Genomic DNA, 22962 nt, shown 5'->3' with positions numbered 1-22962 from the left:
GGAGGGAGGGAGGGAGGGAGGGAGGGAGGGAGGGCTTTCACATTGGATGTTTGGACTGAAGGGGTGGGCACAGTCCTGTTCCTACTCTATCTCTCGCTCTGCCTCTGTCAGTGTGGAGGGTAGTAGAGAGAGCACACACACACATCCAAACACACACACACTTTCACTGTGGACAGAGTAGAAGAGCACACAAAGGAAGAGCCAGAGAGGAAGTGGAGAGACCATGTCAGGGCTTACCGGGACAGACCTCGGACTACACCACGCATCACACACACCGTCGGGACCAGAGCAACAGCATTATGAGGACAAGGGGACACTGTGAGGACAGGGTCATGGTTATGGTTTACGAGGACAGGGTCGTGGTTTACGAGGTCACTGAGATTGGAGAATGTCTAATGTGATTAACCGTTAGATGACCAGGTGTGTGAAGTTTAAAGGACTCATGGCAGCACCAACTACACAGCCACAGGAGCCTATGAAGGTGAGTTTGAGATTTACCAATGATGTATTCGTTCATCACCTTCCTTTTTTATTCTTTAGAATGATTTGTGTATATTATTATTCATTATATTATACAGAATTGGGTGTTAATGTCCTTACAGAACATACTGGCTCATTTCGGTTGCATAACTTTTCTCGCTGCGATTTGAATGCTTGATCATGAGATTTGATTGGTTGATTATAATATCCAGAAGAGTAGGCTTTACTTGTAATTAGTTGCATACAGATACAATTGGTCACAGAGAATAGTGTTTTATAAATTATATAATTAACTAACATGTTGCTGTGGAATTAAAAATGCCAGAAAATGAAATTCTGGGTTTATGCCGGGATAGTTTCTGTGAAAGGTCTGACTGGTCTGGCTTGTATTTATTGCGGATGAATTTCCCTATGGGTATTAACACCAGCGAAACGTGGCGAGGTCTTTGACTCGGTTAAATTAATTGAAGGGAGGAGCGGTTCCCTCGTTCCCTTGGCGCGACAGACAAAGTGCATCCGTGCAAAGTGCATCCGGGCTGTTTCTCCTTCGTTCCGCATGAGCGCTCGCGACAGACAGAGAGGAGAGTAGATGATGGCCGGGTTTGAAATTGACTTGACAATATTTTTCTATGTGGACTGGCCATTCTCAACATGTTATTGCTGAGGAGTGACACTTTTTGTTTCACTAGCTGTCAAAAGTTGTATTGTTTTCTGACTTCGACAAGTCTTTGTTTTGCTTCACTGGCAAAAGTTTCATAGGTTGTGAACGATGGTAAATTTCTGACTGCTAAAAGGCTGCTGGAAAAAGGGGGACATTTGCACTGCTCCTTCACCCTAAGGCACTAAACAAGCTGACAAGGGGCCAGAGCGGGATGGTGATGTAAATACTAAATCTAGCTGTCAGAAGTTTTATTGGTTGTACTGGTAGCAAATTCTTGACTGCATAGAATCTTTAAAAAAAATACAGTTGTGGAAGAAGTGTTCAGGCCAAAGCTCCCTCACCCAAAGACAGTAGACAAGCTGACAGGGGCCAAGGGAGGATGTTGATTCAAATACAAAATGGGAGAAAAAAAGAGAGAAAGAGAATACATAGTGTGATGGTGACAGCCACACACAGCGCAACACTGAGACAGGCGCCGTCAACAGTCGTGCCAAAGGGCCAAACAACCGAGAGAATGAGATTGCAGGAGTGCCGAGCTAAGCGAAACAAAACTGACGGCCCGCACTTTTAAATGAAGAAAAAAAATAGGGACTTCTTGAGAATACCTCTCAGAAGAGAGATCTGTATTCTGAGAGATCTGCCCTCAATTAAAGCTACATACATCAAACCCATAGGAGAAGGAAGAAGAAAAATGTTCTCTTTACTTTCCCTCAAGGGGATGTGTCTTCAAGACACAATACTGTTGTATAAAATAGATACTTACACTCAGGGGTGCAACTTTCACTTGGGCATGTCCCCCCCCCCCCCCCCCCCCAACATTCTGAATTTGCATTTTTGCCCTCCCAGTTTTATCATTGGAATGTGATACAAAACATGGCAACGGCGTGTTTTAGGACCATGAGCATGCCTCCGAGTGATCGCGTAGGCTGTTTAGAGTGTTTATCTGACTGGGTAAAAAATATATATATATATATAAATATATACAAAAAATATATACAATAATGATGTCCTCCCCACGTCTGAAACCGAAGTTGCTATAAAACATTTATACTATTAAACATGTCATTTACATCTACTACACATAGTGTTACAATACATACATTGAACTAAGTAAGGATTTTAAACAGACAACAAAAAGACCCCATAAAGTAGTACACGGTGTCAATACAGCAAAGTAGCCGGTTTAAGGTTGAGCAAAATCCTTTCAGCTCTGATGCGCCTGACCAATTCAGGCGGGCGTAGGGCAGCTGTAGAAAAGCCCTACATACCTAAGTCCCTGTTCTTTTACTTCAATAGAACAGTGTTTTCCTTCTTTCTTTCCTTTAAACATCGTTTTACTGTGAATCAAATTTGCCTTCAGTTTGGTTTGGAAGTGTAAGGTTCTGCATTTATTTTCTTAGTCAACCTCGTGTTCTGTTTCGTTGTGTTCTTGAACGTAGCCCAGTGTCTTTGTGTTCTTGAACATAGCCCTGTCTTTAATTTTTGTTCATTGATTTCACCTGTGTGAGTTACTCACCTGGTCTCATCAGCTCCTTATTTAGTTCCATTCATTCTGTTTGTGCCTTTGTGCGGTACTGTTCGTTTTGACTCTACGAAGCCTTTTCCTAGCTCGTTTGTGAGAACCAGTTATAGCCTTCAGTCCTAGTTTTGTTTCTCCTGCCTGTTTATGCCCATTGCCTGCCTTTGACCACGATTCCTGCCTTCTACGAAGGCGAAATAAAACACCTGCCGTGCTCTGCGCGGGAATCTACACCTTTTTCTCCCTGACTATTCATTACAGGAAGACTGTTCCACTTCCCTTGTCCCCTCAGCTTCTTCTTAGCATTATAACAGCCTTCCCTCTCCAACCTAAACTCAAGTGTTCCACTACAGCATATACTGTATCGTGTGTGGGAGGATGGCAGGACCTCTAGAATAGGACATCCACCATCAATATTCAATATATTACCATTAGACCGTAAACTAGCATAGTACATTCTCAGCCCATGCCTGGAGCTGGCCACCGGAGGATTGCAGCCGAGGAAATGTGCTTCGCAACCTCCAATGAGAATTGATTACTTCCACTGTCCGGCTCAGACACACTCAATGCCTGCTTTAAATATGGACCATACCTTCCTCTGTCACATCTGATGTCTGATTACACAGTCCAATGACGTTCTATTTGGGTTGTCGATTCGTTAAATCCTGACTGCTGATCAATTGTATTGATGATTGATTTTCAAATCTAATGAAGAATGATTTTCTTGTTGTGTAACACCTGAGACCTAATGGACTTGTCAATAGTTCATCTAGTCAGTTTTGCTTCTTGGCTGAGATTAGTCCTAATCAGGAAAGAAGAGATTGAGGAGCATTTAGTAAATCCATTGAGGTTCCTTTCAAAAACGGTTCGTTGTCAGTTTTGCTCCCTTGGCTGCATTTTTATTAGTCATAATCTGGGATGTAAACAAATGACAAGGGGACAGATTGAGATTTAGGTGGAGGCGCATTCAATATCTCCATTGAGGTTCCTTTTAATTACACTCAGGAAACGTTACAACTGATTACTGGGTTGATGTGGATCATGTTCTTTAGGGCATACCTTTTAAATTATTTTGCAATGGAAAACAAGTATTTGTGCTACCTATTGGATACCTCCAGGGTCGTATTCATTAGGGCACACCATATCTAAGTATTTTGCAACAGAAAACAAAAATGACCTGTCCATCCATGTTTCAGTCTGTTTGCTGCCTAATGAACACAACCCTGATTTGATGTGTTGTGTTTGTCTCTCTGTCTTTCAGTCCTGACAGAAGTCCACTTTAGTCATCCATATTTCATTCTATTTTCTTCTGTTTGGTGTCTAATGATCATGATGTGTGTTCCTCCCTGTCTTCCAGTCTCAGCAGAAGTGCATAGCCATCTTTGCTCTGCTGTGCTGCTTCGCTGTGCTGGTGGCTCTCACCTTCTCCGCTGTAGACATCTGGTGGGAGGACGAAGACGGAATCACAGAAGAGAACTGTAACAGACACTGTCGGTAAGAGGTACAGGAACTATAATCAAGGAACCTAGAACCAAATACTTGCGCTAGCTAAATGAAAGTCATTACAAAGGTCCTAAACCGCCTGCAGGGCTACCGATCTGTAACAAGTACAGCTATAGATATAGCCTACAACAAAAGGTCCTAAACTGCCTGCAGGGCTACCGATCTGTAACAAGTACAGCTATAGATATAGCCTACAACATTGTCATATTGACAGGAGTCAAAATCTTCCAAGGCCCTAAGATGCTATCGTAAACATAGACCATAGATGTCTGCATCATCGATTTCAGAGATCTGAAATGATGATTAAAACTGCATGCTTTCTCATCAGCATTGTCCTTGTGGAGAACATTCCGGAGGACCTCCCCCTTTCCGTAGATGGTACAACCCACGTTCCCCTCACCACAGGCCTCAACAGCCTGTTGGACCAGGCCAAGCACTCAGTGGAGGTGGTATCTCCTGTCTGGAACCTCAACTCATGGGACCAAGAGACATGGCCCAACTCTGACACACAGGTATCATGTAACAAGAATTCCACTTCTACTTCTTCATCTTATTCTACTTCTTCTTCTTCATCATCATATATCGCAAACTATAAAACTATATAAAACAAATGTTCTACTTTGGCAAAGTGCTATTCCATTATATCAGCATTGCGCCCAGCAGCAGAAATTGATACTAAGCCACACAAAACCTGCAACAGTCTTTGGATAAGGACATTCACAGAGCAGAGGGAATAATAACAGTCATAAGGTACATATCCTTTTATGTCTCAGGGCCAGCTCCTGTTCCAGAGACTGCTCAACCTCAAGACTCGGGAGGTTAAATTGAAGATTGCCAGCAGTCTCACAGACTCTGCTGAACTGCAGAAACTAACAGAGCATGGTAAGTGACACTTCATTCATATCACTCCACATAATATACAAAAACAGCAATGTATTATTCTTTGAAGGCCTATAGAACTGTGTGTGCTCAATTACGCATACGGATGTAAGATCTTAATTGAATCACTATTTTGTCTTTGAGAATTTTCCTGCCCGGCAGAAATGCAAACCTGTAGTGAATTTGAGTTTTTAAAAGGCTTCTAAAGTTGATCATTTCCACTTTGAAAATTCAGACTTGATTTGCCCTAACAAAAAATATATCAACCCCTACAAAAATGTTCATTAATTATAATCACATAATAATTCACATTTTCTCTTGCTGCAGGATTATTTTCCCGCTGTAGCAAACTTACTCAAATTTAGACCCTACATCTGTAGGCTACAATGTCTCATATTTATCTTAAGGAAAGCAGATACAGCGCTTTCTATAACATTTTGTCATACCCGTGGTATACTGTCTGATATACCACCTCTGTCAGCCAATCAGCATTTAGGGCTCGAACCCCCCAGTTTGTACAACGTTTTCTATAACATCCATCACTGTATGAGCTCCACTCTCACTCCTTGAGCTCTCCGGCAAACTTAAGTCCACAAGGTCAAACAACATGAATGTGCAAATGGATCCAACTTAACTGCTTCCTTGTCAAATTGGGCTTCAAGGCTGCCTGTACGTCTTTCTGACAGCCACAGGCCACATTGGCCTTTCTTCTCGAATGTGGCCGTGATTTAAGGGGCCAATAGAGACAGGGCTTTAGAAGCCTAAATGTTTGTCTGGAGGTTGTGCCCTTCAGCAAGGCACTTTACTGCTCCCTCCAGTATTCTTCTTCCCTGACTTCCTTTCCCCCCTCAGGTGCCGAGGTTGGCTTTGTGAATATGTCAGCTCTGACCAGAGGCGGACTGCACTCCAATTTCTGGGTTGTTGATAGGAGGCATGTGTTCATTGGCAGTGCCAGCATGGACTGGCGATCACTGTCCAAGGTACCAGTTCTAGTCTAGGGTTTTCCAAACTCGGTCCTGGGTCCCCCCTGGGTGCATGTTTAGGTTTTTGCCCTAGCACTGCACAGCTGATTCAAATAACCAACTCATCATCAACCTTTGATTATTTGAATCAGCTGTGTGGTGTTAGGGCAAACACCAAAACGTGCACCCAGGGTGGACCCCAGGACCGGGTTTGGCAAACCCTGATCTAGTCCATTAGTGATTAGAGAAATGATTACCTGGCACTTTCATGCCCTAATGCCAGCTGGTGGTAGAACTCCCATTGAATGTAATTAACATATTGGCCAATGAGGAGTCAAAACACACACACACACACAACCGCACACACACAACCAAACACACACACAGTGCAAGACAACAGAAATCTACACACTCTAGCAGAAATGTCGGCAGAGAACAGAAATGTCTCAAGGTCCTGAGCATGCAATAATGAGCTGTCAGCAGTCTTTGTCAGCTGAAATGAACAGGTATATAGTCCACAAACACAATACACTGAAACAAACTATGTTTTCATCAGACAAGTATTCACTTATAGTGCATATAGCTAGTCTGTTTGAGGAGTCCCTCAGCCGCCCAGTCAACACACTAATTCTCTCTTTAATAACCACACTGTCAACCACATTGCCTCCTCCTCTCCCTCCGTCTCTTCCCTGCATCTCTCCACAGAGGAAGGAGTTGGGGGTGGTGGTTTATAACTGCAGCTGTCTGGCTATAGACCTCCATAGGGTCTTCTCCTTTTACTGGCAGCTCCAGAACAGAGACTACGTCCCTTCTATCTGGTCTAAGAGAGTCACGGCCCTCTACGGCAAGGACAACCCCGTAACGCTGTACCTCAATGATACAGAGGTTACCGCTTATGTGTCGGTGAGGATTTGTTGTTATGTACTGTGTATTACATAGAGCAGATCAGCAGAGGCTGGTGGAGGGAGGAATCGGAGGACGGGCTGCATTCCATTTCTTCCATCCCAGGCATTACAATGAGCCTGTCCTCCGATGTATAGTGACACCAGCCACCACTGGTCTACAAACTATAACATTGTCTTGCTATAGGAGTTTTGGAGTTATGTTTCTACACTCTTGTTGAAATGGAGTAGAATAACCATAACTAACCCTAACTAACCTTAAATAACCCTAACTAACCCTAACCCTAACTAGCCATAACCCTAACCTACCCTACCCCGAACAGATTGCTTTATCAATTACTAAACCGACGCTCACCCGGGTGATTAATCATGTAAATGTTACGCAGAGAAACAAATGAAACGTCTCCGTTTGACGCGCCAGCGTCTAATTTGACAGTAATGAATCTCTCCATCCCCCTAGGGCTAATGTGTTGATCAGCTACAGAGAACACATTCATCATCATAACAGGAAGTAATGATGGTATGGCGTCCTACTGTGATGCTGCTGTTGGCAAAACCTTGCCCTCCTCCTCTGCCTCCGCTCCTCTCAGCTCACTTCTGACAATGACGCATGTTGGGGTTATGTCCGTCCTCGTTTCGACCCGCTACTCCCCCAAATACGTCTCAGACTATATTAAGTATTGAGACTGCTTAAAATGTAGGAAATGGGAAATTGGAACATATCCTTTGTTTTGAAAGTGTGAAATATAGGCTAAAAGGGGGCTTTGGCTGTCACATAGAAGGCAGTAATAAAGTGAAGCTGTGAAACACTGAAGCTCTACTTATTGAAACAGTTGACAGTCTTCAATATAACCTGCAATCGAAACAAGTAAAATTGAATCATTTGAATGTGTGTACTCATCTTAATTGTGATGCCTTTCTTGGTTCCTTCCTTCCCTCCTCAGACCTCTCCTGACCTCTTCTGTCCAAAGAATCGGGCCAAGGACATAGATGTCATACAGCATGTGATGCAGGAGGCCAAGTTGTTCATCTACATCTCTGTCACAGACTACCTTCCCCTACTCACCAGAAGGTCTGGAGGGTCTTTAGTTTCAAGGTGATGCTTCCCAATATCCGATAATGAGCCTATTCATCTTTTCACAATGTGCTCATTATAGTCGGACCAATGACATAACACGTATATGTCATACAAGCTGTAGCTATACCTTCTGCAATCTGAGTGCAGCTGTAGTTTGCATCCGTGCTTTGATTTCTGAATTTGAGAGCCCAAACCCTCCGGCTTTGTAGCAAACCAAGTGGCAGGGGTGCCATTGGCTGAAACACACATGAAGGATTGTGGCTCAAAGTGTTCTTCTAACACCCAGTGGTCCTCTGCTGTGCATCTCATTTCCTGTGACTTTGTGACCCCTTCCATCGACACAGATACTGGTCTCCTATCGATGAGATGATACGTGAGGCTGTGGTCCTGCGAGGGGTCAAAGTTCGCATGCTCATCAGTTTCTGGAAGCAGACCCACCCGCTCACCTTCAACTTCATTATGTCCCTCAAGTCACTGTGCATGGAGTTGGCCAACTGCTCCCTAGAAGTGGTGAGTGAATGAAAAGAAAGACTGTGAAAGGCCTATTAAAGAGATGTACTGTATATTACACTCTGAAATACCACGTACTGTAGCTGGTTTTGCACAATCACTACTTTTGAGGTCTAAGAACATTGATCTTGGACTGTAATATTCCTTTCAGAATAAAGTGGCTCAGGAATTCAGATGTATGATGGCTCATAGAGTTTTAAAGCAACTTGAAGCCGTACAGTGCACTAGCATTGCCTCTATTGCGGCGGATATCGATTTGGTTTTATGACTTTAATCTTCTGTTCCTGCAGAAGTTTTTTAGCAGGAGGGAGCAGATGGCTAATAGTCAACCAGGAGTCAACCACAATAAGTACATGGTGACCGACAGTGCTGTGTACATAGGTCAGTGATCCAGATCCAGTCACTGGGAATCTACTGTATCATTGATTATACAATTATACAATACCCCCTACACACACACACATTTTGGAGAGGAGCAAAGCGTCAACCACAATTCAGCACTCACTAGAGCTAGTTTGGAATGCAGTACCTTGCTCAGGGCACAACGGTATGATATCTGACATGCGCTGCCTCTATTTCCTCAGGTAGTCACGACTGGGTGGGGAGTGAATTTGTCTATAACGCTGGGACCGGACTCGTCATCAAACCAACACAAACTCTCAAGGAGAGGGGCGCCACAATCCTGGAACAGGTGAAGGCTGTATTCGAGAGAGACTGGCATTCGCGCTACGCTAAAACCCTACAGGCCAGTAACAGGACTCCAGAGGGTAGCAAATACAGCAACCTCCACTACAACCAGAGGTCAAGTGTCTGACGGATAACAAGGAGGGCAAAGAGACCTGGAATGAGTCTAACGACCCCTGTTAATAAACTATCAGCACAACTTTCCCTTTAACTTGTCATGAAACAAGGGTGTATTCACTAGGAGCTAAACGGACGCAATGTTTGATGACGGCCAAATATGGATTAGCCTGAAGATGCACAAATCTGGTTATGTGGACCATTATATGCACTGTTATATGCATGAGCGGCATGGAGGTCGAACATAAACGACTATTCTAATGGTCTCATTTCTTTCAGGACCTCTACATTTACACACACTGAAATATATATGCATTTTGTATTGTCTGATTATGCATTCAGTTTGACAAGAATACCTCAGTATTTTAACCTTTTCTAATAATCTATATAACTACAACAACAAAAAATCATAGTAAACATAAAATGCTTTGCCTTAATTATATTTCACATGCTGACATGGAGACGACCTCTCTTTCTAGACTTATTGTCATATAAACAAATGACAATATAACTGGTTGGATGTTACCTGTGTGCAATTGCATGGCATGCCTTTTGGGGGAACTGCCAAAATGACCCCCCCCCCCCTTCTCAGTACACACACGCTCATGGACAAGAGGACAATTTAACCTAAAGCAGAAGATTATCATTATACAGAAGCCAGTAGGCCTATGTAAGTAGGAATGATTCATTAAAATACATGGAATGTACATTATATTTATGATACATTTATGATACAGTTTCGCCTTGTTGATCCATAATATAATGTGAACTTATTTTATAAAAACGATACCTCGTCCTTATTTCCACTGTTCTGAAACAATTCCGACTGGAAGTAGCAGAAAAACAAAGGATATAATGGCCACCACTTCGGCCTAGTAAAGGGGAAAAGTGTAGGAAAATAATCATGGGGCTTACTTTTCCCATCAGGGCTGTATTTTTTGGGGGGGGAACAGTTAACTTCCTGCCTAAAATCTATGTTTTATAATGCTATTCTACACATTTTGTCATGAGGCTATGAGAAAATGTTGCAGTTTTAAAGCAAATTGTCTACTATTTACACATTTTTCCATGAAGCTGAGAGAGAATGTAGCTGTTTTAAAGATAATTTCCTGCAATTCTACAGATGTTGCTGTTATACGCTATATGGGGGCACCCCGACCTCCAAATTGTGTAATAATAATTTGGTTGGCGGTACCCTGGAGGTCGGGGGCCCAAGGCACGTGCCTTGCGTTCGTGCCGGGCACCACATGAAGCAGCATCAGGAGTGTGGTAGTACTTATTTTGAACACATGATGGTGCTATAGTATTATATTAGATATCAAATGGCTCTGGGTTGACAGTGTGTAAATGGATTCAATGAGAGATGATAATTACTTTTTCATGTTCAGTTAGTTGTATGTTCACCGCAAAGTTTGATATCAACCTTTTTAGTCAGTTTTATCATAGACTAATCATGTTGAAATTACAGCCTTACTCGTGTTGTAAATTGTTATAAACATGTAATGGGGCCTATCGTTTGATAGTTTTTTTGTTTGGATTTGGATTGCGGTTTATGTATCCCCTCAACTTGTATGATACCATGTTTTACTCTTTTTCTGTCCAAATTGTATTTTGTTGTTAGGGAACAGCCATTATGTAGCCTGTATTTTGTTGTTAGGGAACAGCCATTATGTAGCCTATGGTGGTGATATGGAATGGGAAACGTGCTTTCCATTCCTGCTTCTTCTAGTGAAGAGTTGCGTGGCTTTAGCATTATCCCTGTGTTGCTTATGGTCGGTCGCTTTGTGATGAAAAAGGGCGATGAGGAGAGGAGGGGATGGAGAGGGTGGGGTGGGTGCCGCTGTCATGGCAACAAGATTAAGGTCAAAGATATTTTAGACAGCTCTATTAGCATTTTTTGCTCCTGCGGATTAGCACCAACTCGGGATTATTTGATATGGTTGGTGGCATCGGGGATGTGCGATGGTTTGACTGAGGTTAGTGTGTTGTCAGTCTCGTTTTGTCATGACAAAGATACCGACCGGTGCAAAAATACAATGTATTCAGAGTGAGGGATCATTGTAACTTTTTTTGCATTTAGTGTAGCTACTTACCCGGCACTGCGTCACTTGTAGGTTGAGTGTCCGCAACAGAACGTCAAATTGTAGCTGGTGGATACTGATACGCGCGTGCATGTGTTTTGTACGGGAAAGAGAGTGAGGAGTGGGGAGAAAGAGGGAGGTAACGTTAGGTATGTGCCACCTGACTGCCTGCAGATGCCTTTGCAGCAGCAGGGAATGGACCTTCCGAAGGATGTAGGTGACAGAATACATTTTCGGGGGAAATGCCAATGGAATTTTTTTGAACAATGCGTGTCCACGGCTACATATCGTCATCTTTTCAAAACAAATGATGTAGCATGTTAGTTTGTGTACTTGCGACACAAGTGCGTACGGGACTATTATGCAGTCTCACTGCGGCTGCAGCAGGGAGCTACTTGAATTCTCAAATAGTTTTACGAAAGCGACAGGATCCCGGCCGACCACAAGAAATGCTGCAGGCTTTTCCACAATGACAGTGGCTGTGTCCTGCGTTTCATTCACCTCTAGGGATAGGGCGAATGTTTGAAAAAAGAGTGTTCTGTGTTTATCAAGCAAACGATCTCTCTTTTGACGTCTACAGAAGTCCTCATCAAATCCAATATGTTTTGCTGATAAAGGATCGATCAATCGTCAAGGACATCGATCAAGATGGAAAGCGAGGTTTTTCTACCCCATCTGGAGCAATTTATGCTCAGCCCGCTTGTCATTTGGGTAAGTACCCTTCTGCATGTTCAAAATGTAGCTATGATAAATGTCCGTGGCGTTGATTTTCCGATTAATAAGCAAATAATGATGTTTTTATTTTTGGTTTTGTTTAGGTGAAGACATTTGGGCAAAACGATGGGAACATGACATTGGATTATCCCGAGTTACTGGATGGGGTCGTTTTGAACAAGATCATGATTCAAATGTAAGTTTAGTCTGTTTTTGTTTTGTTATTTGCACATTTTGCCCTATGCACTGCAGCCAATAAGGAAGTTGGCTCTATGCCGGCCTGGTGTAGCCTAATCCAAGCCAATGAGCAGCACTGTCCAGATAAAACAGTTAGTGTAGCTGGAATTTGACACATTTTGACACAGCCCATGTCAATGATTGGCTTATCACCCGCTTCTGCTCATCTGACAGCAAGCTACAGTGTTGCTCATAATGTTGCTGTGATCATCCATGCTAATAACGAGAGAAGTTCCATAATAATAGGCTATTTAACTTGGTTGTATTTTGACAATAAACCGAGTGCCAGTCTCTCTGCTATCATGCTAACTCCTTGTCAGTAGTGGTCATGTTTGGTGTGACAATGACATCAGTGGAGTTAAGAAGAGCACAAACAGATCTGGGACCAGGCTGTTTTGACTCCATTTTGACTCCATTTGGGCATGCTATAATTAGAGTGAGTTCTGCTGCCAACTTCATGCAAAACAAAATGTATTTACAAAGTGATATAACACTTAACCTGTTTGTATTTCAGTCCTCTCAGAATTTCGCCGCATTTTGGGAATGCTATTTTTAGAGCTCTAAATTGTGCTGGGTCGGTCAGGGTCTGTCTGTCTGTCTGTCTGTCTGTCTGTCTGTCTGTCTGTCTGTCTGTCTGTCTGTCTGTCTGTCTGTCTGTCTGTCTGTCTGTCTGTCTGTCTGTCTGTCTGTCTGTCTGTCTGTCTGTCTCTGTCTGTCTGTTTCTGTCTGTCTGTCTGTCTGTCTGTCTGTCTGTCAAGAATATGTATTGTAACGTTTCTAATTGGTTTCCAGAAAAGGTCGAGTCTGAGTCCCAGATCACTTAGTGCAGTCTTTCCAGCTCCCATTGCTGATGTGACAATGACAGCGACGAAGTTGACAAAACATTACGAAACAGATCTGGGACAAAATAGGTCTTAAAGGAAGTCTTCAAGAGCTAATTGAGTAGCTTATTGTTGGGGTACCTTATGGCTGGGAGAATTATCATCATCACCCACCTAATCATCACAAACTGATGTCCCCTCTGATAGACAGTCATTAGTGTGGCTGGGGGTTTGTTAGACCCAGGCTGTCCAATGAAAAGGCACTATAACCCCAAAGAACAACTTTTTATTAAGGTTAGATATAGCCTAGCTCTGAACCTAAACAATACCAATATTTAGGACTAATGTAAGTTATGTTTGAAGGAATCCAAATAACTAGAGGTTTATATATATATATATATATATATATATATATATATATATATATATATATATATATCCTGTCTTCTTTGGGATAAGAGCGTCTGTCATAGTCTGGCTAAAAAACAATACACACACACTCACACCACACACACACACACACACACAATGCTGGGGCCTGCCGGTGGTTTAGGATAATCCCTTGGATTGCATGGAGACCCTCTGGATTAGGGGCTTGTTGATAGTGTTTAGTTTTATGTGGAGAGCGAGACAGATGGCAGGGAGGGAGACAGTAGTGGCTCAGAGACCTACAGGAGACTATGGGGTCATCCTCATTAGGGTTCACAGTAGTGACACATTTTGCAACGGGAATCGAAAATGTGTGTTTCTTATTGGACCAATTCAGGTAGTCCTTCCCTGTTTTGGAATGTTTGCTTCCATTTTCTGCCTAATGAATACAACCATGGACAGATACCAAGGTACATCCTATCTGTTACAGGAGGCTGAGGCCAAATAGGTTTAGGTCACTGTGTCAGTCAGATTGCCAGTCATTAGGGAAATTGAAATGGCTGGGAAGGGAGTGGATGAGTGAAGGGAGTGCTCTTTTAGGTGCTTGAGTGGAGTTATGCTAGCCTGGTCCCAGATCTGTTTGTGCTGTCTTCCCAACTCGCACGTGTCAAGGACCATAGGAGTTAGAAAGACTGAGCAAACAGATCTGGGACCAGGCTAGAGTGGAGCAGGCTGATGCTATGGCTAGAGAGCAGCTACCATTTGGCTGTGAATTCATCATGCCATGAGCCTGACAGGGGGAATGATGTAATGGGGCAGAAAAAGAGGGAGAAACAGAGAGAGAGAGCTAGAAGCAGGTTTGATGGGAGTTAAAGCCAAGTTTAGCCAGATGTACTATACCTTTATAGCACCTGGCTTACCACATAACTCACCACCTCTGTGGCTGTAGAAATAGCATCTAATACGTCTTAGAAATAGCATCTAATACGTCTTAGAAATAGCATTTATATTTAATGTCATTTCATTTCCTTCAGAAATCACACGGGTAACACTTGACCATCTTTGTGGCTGTAGCTGAAATACGTTGTTGTAATTAAGTTGCTATAACGTTATTATAATGTTTTCATTCTCCTCAGAAATCCAAAAGCGACTCTTCCGAGCGTCAACAAAGTGAACAACGACCCTAGTCAGAGGATTCTGAACCTGACCGTTCTCATCCGTCAAATCAAAACCTATTACCTAGTGAGTTACAGTTCTGGATGTTCCCTCTTAGTTAAGTTTCCACCATTAAACATTCCTCCCATTTATACTGTGTGGAACATTTGAGTTTGAAAGATTGGCAAGTCAAACCACATTCATTCTAGGGAAGGGACACGCAAACACACACACACTCTCTCTCTCTCCCTCTCTCTCTCTCTCTCTCTCTCTCTCTCTCTCTCACTCTCTCACTCTCTCACTCACTCACTCACTCACTCACTCACTCACTCACTCACTCACTCACTCACTCACTCACTCACTCACTCACTCACTCACACACACAGTCTCAAGATTTGCATGATGGTAAGGGTTAATACCCTCTAAGTGAGGAGAGCAGCTCTCTGCACATCTGGCCCACAGCCCTGGCCTGATCTGGTCGGCCACCAGGCCACCCACCAGACTGTCAACCAGCCTCTTCTTAAGACGACTGCCCTAAATATCACCACATCCACCATGTAAACATCTCTGCAATCAGTGTGTGTCGTTAGGCAGGCTACAGTAATGCCTGTGCCAGACCTACAAGGCTTTGGAATGACCCATTTGGGTGGGATCACGACAGAGAGGGAGAGAGTCCCTCTCAGTCACAGCTGTCTATCTGTCTAATGCTGCGGTTTAGATGAAAGCAATTGTAGTAATTAAAAACAGAGCAATTATACAGACATAAGGTCAGTTTTAATTTTACCTTTATTTAACTAGGCAAGTCAGTTAAGAACAAATTCTTATTTTCAATGACGGCCTAGGAACAGATTTGTACCTTGTCAGCTCGGAGGTTTGAAAATATAGTACGTTGTGAATGTGTGAAAGCCCGAGACATACTTTATATTGTTATATTTCCAGTATGGAAATCATTTTTGAAACAGAATGTATTTAGCTAGTTTGTTTGTATGAAACACAATTATTCTAGTGCCTGTATTTATTTACAGGGCATTTGTACAAACCCTCATCATACAGCACAAATAGTGTGTCATTACAGTATATCATCTAGATAAATCCATGAAGACTGATAGTCTTTTGAAATGATTTAGTCGTCGTTTATGCATAAAGGGTCTGTGGTGTGTTTACCACAGTCAAGTACCAGTTCAATCTCATCATCGCAGCAATCTACTTTCCCAAGGGTTTGATTTGGATTCCGGAGGGAGAGTTCAATCACTTCTAATTCTTGCTCAGCAAAAAAAACAAAGACAGGAAAGAAACACCAAGAACAATCGAGATATCTAATGAATTCCCCTCAGAATTCCTTATGGGCCCCGGTCAAAAAGGAGTGGATTGCAATTTGGGAGGTATGCTAAGATGGCAAATGAAGACGGCAGCTCTCCTCTCTCTGCAGTAATGTAGGCTACAATGCTTGATCAAGAGATGAAATGGAGTCTGTTTCCCAGACACTATCATTTCAGGACAGATTCAAAATCTGTCATATTTAGACATAGTTATTTTGGGATGGAATTGGCCTGGTTTGTGTTAGTCTTAGATTTGTGCATTTTGTGACAGGATTTTTAAAGATATATATTTTTTGTCATATTCAGCTGCAACGTTGCAGCTGTAATCTCTATGTCAAGTTTATCCAAGTCTTATATTGTGTGTAGTGCACCAATCACTGGTTGAAGAGATGATTTTATCTCAGCTCTGCTATAAACCGCAATCCAAAAAAATGACTTCACTTCATAATCAGATTTTAGCTCGAGGGGAAAGCAAAGTGACCCCAGAACCCAGTCCCTTGAACATTCCTCACTGGAAATGGGTCGCGGTCACTGGAAAAATTGACTGGTTGGTTGGATGGCAGTGGTTGATTTTACTGCATCACAGCTGCATGGCTAGCCAGACTGGAACTCTCTTACTAGGGACTTTACTAATTGTTTCCTGGACGTAAGAGGGGTCCTGGTTTTCTCAATGGGAAATTAAACACTGCATTACACATTCACACCACATTAGCCTAGCTAGCCACTGTAGCGACCAACAAACAGACATGGGTTCAAATAGTATTTAGTCTCTTTCCAATATCTTCGCTGTGCTTGATTGAGCTTACCCTGGCACAATGGAATAGTCCCTAAAGTGCAAACTCCGCCCGCCTGGCACTCGACGCAGGCTAAATAAAATGTGCTACATATTTGAAAGAAAATACAAATATTTTATTTGAACTCAGGTCTGGTCAACAATTCCCCAGACTGGAAAGTGTCTTGGCACCACTGGCATTATAGGCTGAAAGGTTTATGTATAAAAAGCACCAAAGAAACTGCCCATTTCTTACAGCCATTCTGGTCCCTCTCCGTCTGTTGGCACCAAGTTGACATATTTAAATGCCTGACTATACAATCCCAACCCTACTCATTCAGATAGCATTGGCCAGATCCCAACAGTGTTTTTTTTTGTCCTCCTGTCTCACTCTTTCGTTGTCCTTTTCCGTACCCACGCTCCCTTTCTCATCCCCCTTTTTCTCCCTTTCCTAGGAGACTCTGAGGCAGCTGATCATGATGCCTTTACCCAACGTGTTGGTGCTTGGCAGGACTCCTCACTGTGGTGTGTTTGCCCACCATGCCCACACCGTCTTACATTCTGTTGAGAAACCCAAAGAGAGAACAGTACACCCTTTGAATTCTATGTGATGTACAGTACTACTTTAGTTCCACAGATGTAGCATCTTCATTTGATCACCCTGTTGTTGCCGGAAATGTCAAACTTGTATTGTATTCCATGTTTAAAAGGGCTTTTAAAGTTGGTCATAAACACTTAAAAATGTCCGACTTGATTTGCCCCATCAACACTTTTATCAATCGCTACAAAAAATTTCATTAATTATAATCCACACAAAAATTCACATTTCCTGTTGCTGCAGGATTCTTTTCCTTCTATGACAAAGTGGTCAAATGAAGATCCTACCTGTAGACTTGGTTTGCCAGTCACACACGTCCGTTGAGAGACTAGAAATACCAACTGTATCTGTGCTGCGTAGATAAGTACAGTTTGTAAGATGATTGACACAATCTTAGAGTTTGCAGTATCATCCTTCCATTTGTTGTCCATGACATACCGTGACATAATATAATTATTCATATGAGTAAACTGAACTCAAACCAGACCAGTTAATTTGCAATGTTGCCCTATAAGTTGACCTCAAAACCCCTATAAGACAGACTTTGAGGGCCTTTACTGTCTGTGTGTTCAGCAGATGTGTAATTCAAATGCACACCATCAGTCTGATAGATGTGCTAGCCTTGGTGACAGGCTCTGGCCTGATGAGTGACCCAAATTCACACAGCAGCCTGCCTCAAGTTAGACTACATCTGAATGTCCTTTAATCATTGACTTTAATCTGAATTTAATGTGGGGGTTGTATTTTGGGGTTTTTCTCCTCAGAGCAAAGTCTGGAGGAAATGAAGAAATTACTTCTTCTCTTATTGGGCTGTGCTGTCCAGGTAGGAGGAGTTGGGTGTAGTTGTGTGCGTGTGTGTGTAGGGGGGGGGGGGGGGGGGGGGGGGGGTCTGGAACGATGTTGTTTTAGCTAGCTCATAATTGAGGATTTGAGGGGGACTGTAATGGTTTTCTTCATCTGAAGGAGAGGCGGACCAAAGCGCAGCGTGGTGGTTATTCATATTCTTTAATTTATAAAGAAACTAGACATGAGATAACTAACAAAAACAACAAATGTGAGAAAACCTAAAACAGTCCCATCTGGTGCAAAACACAAAGACAGGAACAATCACCCACAAACACACAGTGACACCCAGGCTACCTAAGTATGATTCTCAATCAGAGACAACTAATGACACCTGCCTCTGATTGAGAACCATACTAGGCCGAAACATAGAAAAAATCAAACATAGACTGCCCACCCAACTCACGCCCTGACCATACTAACTAAATACAAAACACAGGAAATAAAGGTCAGAACGTGACAGGGACCCCTGTTTCACCTCACCAACAGGATGTCCGTCCCCCAGGCTAGGCTACACACACTCATTAAGACCCTAATCTACTATACCCACTGTGTGTTTTCAGTGTGAGAAGAAGGAGGAGTACGTCGAACGCATCCAGACCCTCGACTTTGACACGAAAGCAGCAATAGCTGCTCATATCCAAGAGGTACAGTAACTCGCTCCACGTTGCGTTTGTCCCTGGTCTGTGCGTGACAAGGACAGCAGTAGAGTTGGCAAGACAGATCTGGGACTCAGGCTAGCTTGTTCCACATTCAGTAACATGCATGTTTCTCTTATGTGGAAGTATTAGTGATTGAGAACATGACAAGGGCAGGCTAGCCATTTGCAAACTGTTTTATAACAACATGCACCAAACTGTGTTGTGATTTAAATAATGATCCTTTTTTTAAAAGCATTAGAAACATTCATTTGACAATAATCTGTTAAAGGTCCTATATAAACACCGGGCTTTTAGTAATGAACAGCAACATAATAAATCCATTTAGCATGTGTGAATACATTTTACATGTGGGTGGTCCCGGGAATCAAACTCACTACCCTGGCATTACAAGCACCACACTCTACCAATTGAGCTACAAAGGACTACGTGGATAGCTTTTATACCACATTTATTTATTTAGGAGAACAATAATACCTTTCATTGCATTTAGTTCACATGAGAAATGACGTAATTATTTCCCTCGGGTAATAGAGGTTCACATGGAACTTAAGGTTAAAGGTCATTTTGTAATTTTTATTAGGATCCCCATTAGCTAACGCCGTAACGCTAGCTAATCTTCCTGGGGTCCAACACCAATTAACAAGACATTACAAACAACCACAATCAGGACTTCACAAACATTCAACATGTAGACCATACAGACGATTCAAATACCTGACAGGAAACACATTTAACATTCAGTTGATGCTTTCTATTTCCTGTCCAGTCATATGGTCTATTGCATTAGTTGTTTTATTTTATTCTTGAAGGTGAATTTACTTTTTGCCTGAGAAATATGGATTGGTAAAGATTTCCATTCAGCTATGGCTTTATATAAAACTGTAGATTTAAGGCGATTTGTCCTTGGCTTAGGTTGTTTTAGCTGCCCTGAATTTGCCTGTCTGGTTTGGTGGTCATGCGTGTTGCTAGTATGTAATAACTGGACTGAAAAGTTCAGTGTGTTTAAAAAAAATAGAACATTCCTAAAGAAAATCAAAAGACTGGATAGTCATTTATTCTGAACGTGAAGCCATGAGAGATTCTGATGCATTTGGATAATATTCATACGGACAGAGCAAACCAGGCAGCCCTGTTTGGAGCTTTTTTAGACCTTTCTTTGCTGCAGATGACCATATAACTGGACAGTACTCTAAGTGTGATAGGACCAGGGATTGACCATATAACTGGACAGTACTCTAAGTGTGATAGGACCAGTCATTGACCATATAACTGGACAGTACTCTAAGTGTGATAGGACCAGGGATTGACCATATAACTGGACAGTACTCTAAGTGTGATAGGACCAGGGATTGACCATATAACTGGACAGTACTCTAAGTGTGATAGGACCAGGGATTGACCATATAACTGGACAGTACTCTAAGTGTGATAGGACCAGTCATTGACCATATAACTGGACAGTACTCTAAGTGTGATAGGACCAGGGATTGACCATATAACTGGACAGTACTCTAAGTGTGATAGGACCAGTCATTGACCATATAACTGGACAGTACTCTAAGTGTGATAGGACCAGTCATTGACCATATAACTGGACAGTACTCTAAGTGTGATAGGACCAGGGATTGACCATATAACTGGACAGTACTCTAAGTGTGATAGGACCAGTCATTGACCATATAACTGGACAGTACTCTAAGTGTGATAGGACCAGGGATTGACCATATAACTGGACAGTACTCTAAGTGTGATAGGACCAGTCATTGACCATATAACTGGACAGTACTCTAAGTGTGATAGGACCAGTCATTGACCATATAACTGGACAGTACTCTAAGTGTGATAGGACCAGTCATTGACCATATAACTGGACAGTACTCTAAGTGTGATAGGACCAGTCATTGACCATATAACTGGACAGTACTCTAAGTGTGATAGGACCAGTCATTGACCATATAACTGGACAGTACTCTAAGTGTGATAGGACCAGTCATTGACCATATAACTGGACAGTACTCTAAGTGTGATAGGACCAGTCATTGACCATATAACTGGACAGTACTCTAAGTGTGATAGGACCAGTCATTGACCATATAACTGGACAGTACTCTAAGTGTGATAGGACCAGGGATCGACCATATAACTGGACAGTACTCTAAGTGTGATAGGACCAGTCATTGACCATATAACTGGACAGTACTCTAAGTGTGATAGGACCAGGGATTGGCCATATAACTGGACAGTACTCTAAGTGTGATAGGACCAGGGATTGACCATATAACTGGACAGTACTCTAAGTGTGATAGGACCAGTCATTGACCATATAACTGGACAGTGCTCTAAGTGTGATAGGACCAGGGATTGACCATATAACTGGACAGTACTCTAAGTGTGATAGGACCAGGGATTGACCATATAACTGGACAGTACTCTAAGTGTGATAGAACCAGGGATTGACCATATAACTGGACAGTACTCTAAGTGTGATGGACCAGGGATTGACCATATAACTGGACAGTACTCTAAGTGTGATAGGACCAGGGATTGACCATATAACTGGACAGTACTCTAAGTGTGATAGGACCAGTCATTGACCATATAACTGGACAGTACTCTAAGTGTGATAGGACCAGTCATTGACCATATAACTGGACAGTACTCTAAGTGTGATAGGACCAGGGATTGACCATATAACCAGACAGTACTCTAAGTGTGATAGGACCAGGGTTTGAATTACCTGATTCAGTGTGCAAGATGTTACATACTCTGAACAGGTCACGAGCAATACAAACTAAATGAAAATGTTACGGTTTTCTTCCGTTGAAGGAGAGTCGGACCAAAATGCAGCGTGGTAATTTAGATACATATTTAATGAAGAAGAAAAAACAAACAAAACAACAAACTGTCACGCCCTGGTCAAAGTATTTTGTGTTTATCTTTATGTATTTGGTCAGGCCAGGGTGTGGCATGGGGTTTTTGTAATTGTGGTGTGTTTGTCTTGGGGTTTTGGTGGTGGTATTGGGATTGTTGCTAGTAGGGTTATCTAGCAAAGTCTATGGCTGTCTGGAGTGGTTCTCAATTAGAGGCAGGTGTTTATCGTTGTCTCTGATTGGGAACCATATTTAGGCAGCCATATTCTTTGAGTTTGTCGTGGGTGATTGTCCTTAGTGTCTTACTTGTTACTCTCTGTTAGTTTGCACTAGATAGGCTGTTTTCGGTTTTCATTACGTTTATTGTTTTGTAGTATTTAGTGTTTAGTCGTGTTTACGTTTTTGTTTAATAAATATGGATCGCAATCGACACGCTGCAGTTTGGTCCGACTCTCCTTCATCACCACACTTAGAAAACCGTAACACAAACGTGAAAACCTAAACAGTCTATCTTGTGCTAACACACAGAGAGACAGGAACAATCACCCACAAACACACAGTGAAACCCAGGCTACCTAAATATGGTTCCCAATCAGAGACAACGAGAATCACCTGACTCTGATTTAGAACCGCCTCAGGCAGCCATAGACTATGCTAGACACCCCTACTCAGCCACAATCCCAATACCTACTAAAACCCCAATACAAAAACACAACACAAAATAAACCCATGTCACACCCTGGCCTGACCAAATAAATATATAAACACAAAATACTAAGACCAGGGCGTGACAGAAAAGGCTTTCTGATTCCCCAGGAACGAATACCAAATGAACGTTCTAGCACGTGTTGTCTTGTCTGCGTGACAACGGTGCACAGTGTTCTGCCACTGTTACTCAGCACGACCATCAAGCGCTTATTGGGGACAGTGTGCAATGAAAAATGAAAAACTGTCATTGCATTGCCAGTCTTCCATTGTAGCCAATCTAGTCACAGAGGCACTCCTACTTGGTTCCCAATAACATGGTCCAAACATTGTCATTTGAAACACATGTGCTGGGTGTTTCGCAACATTAGAGGATGTGTCTAATAACACACATAGATGCTGCTAAAAGACCTGCACAATATTACCCTATACTTGACCACACACACTAACATGTTTTTAGGGTAATTTATTATGGAGTGGTACCTATGTACAGTATCATTCCACGTACTGCTTTGAGGTAC

At 42.4% G+C, this 22962-nt stretch overlaps 2 protein-coding genes across 4 annotated transcripts in view; both read left to right on the top strand.

Moving 5' to 3' along the window:
* The first annotated feature begins 123 nt into the window (after nucleotides 1–123).
* Nucleotides 124–10217, top strand: LOC109886479 (inactive phospholipase D5-like). The gene is made up of 10 exons (XM_031831751.1): nucleotides 124–481; nucleotides 4018–4154; nucleotides 4492–4675; nucleotides 4937–5045; nucleotides 5895–6022; nucleotides 6710–6907; nucleotides 7851–8002; nucleotides 8329–8494; nucleotides 8785–8875; nucleotides 9079–10217. Exons 1-10 carry the CDS (start codon nucleotides 413–415, stop codon nucleotides 9306–9308), a joined length of 1464 nt encoding a protein of 487 aa, XP_031687611.1. The 5' UTR covers nucleotides 124–412; the 3' UTR covers nucleotides 9309–10217.
* Nucleotides 10218–11299: 1082 nt separating this feature from the next.
* Nucleotides 11300–22962, top strand: part of LOC109878441 (girdin-like) — a 33140-nt gene continuing 21477 nt past the window's right edge. For 2 of the 3 annotated variants that reach the window (XM_031831735.1, XM_031831725.1), the window contains exons 1-6: nucleotides 12025–12087; nucleotides 12195–12286; nucleotides 14654–14759; nucleotides 17219–17288; nucleotides 18126–18184; nucleotides 18768–18851. In XM_031831735.1, the coding sequence (XP_031687595.1) occupies nucleotides 12025–12087; nucleotides 12195–12286; nucleotides 14654–14759; nucleotides 17219–17288; nucleotides 18126–18184; nucleotides 18768–18851 (474 nt within the window). Of the gene's footprint in view, nucleotides 12088–12194; nucleotides 12287–14653; nucleotides 14760–17218; nucleotides 17289–18125; nucleotides 18185–18767; nucleotides 18852–22962 lie in introns of all 3 variants that reach the window. The other variant, XM_031831720.1, reaches the window with a different exon arrangement.

This window comes from Oncorhynchus kisutch, linkage group LG1 (genome assembly GCF_002021735.2).
Source record: "Oncorhynchus kisutch isolate 150728-3 linkage group LG1, Okis_V2, whole genome shotgun sequence".
Lineage (NCBI taxonomy): Eukaryota > Metazoa > Chordata > Actinopteri > Salmoniformes > Salmonidae > Oncorhynchus > Oncorhynchus kisutch.
This window is presented reverse-complemented; position numbering and strand designations above follow the sequence as displayed.

Bases quoted from the DNA above. Each gene is read 5' to 3' on its own strand.
- LOC109886479 (XM_031831751.1), top strand. From the start codon at position 413: ATGACCAGGTGTGTGAAGTTTAAAGGACTCATGGCAGCACCAACTACA. The intron at 4,155-4,491 runs GTAAGAGGTACA...CTTTCTCATCAG, and splicing joins AACTGTAACAGACACTGTCG to CATTGTCCTTGTGGAGAACA. The intron at 8,003-8,328 runs GTGATGCTTCCC...CCATCGACACAG, and splicing joins GGAGGGTCTTTAGTTTCAAG to ATACTGGTCTCCTATCGATG.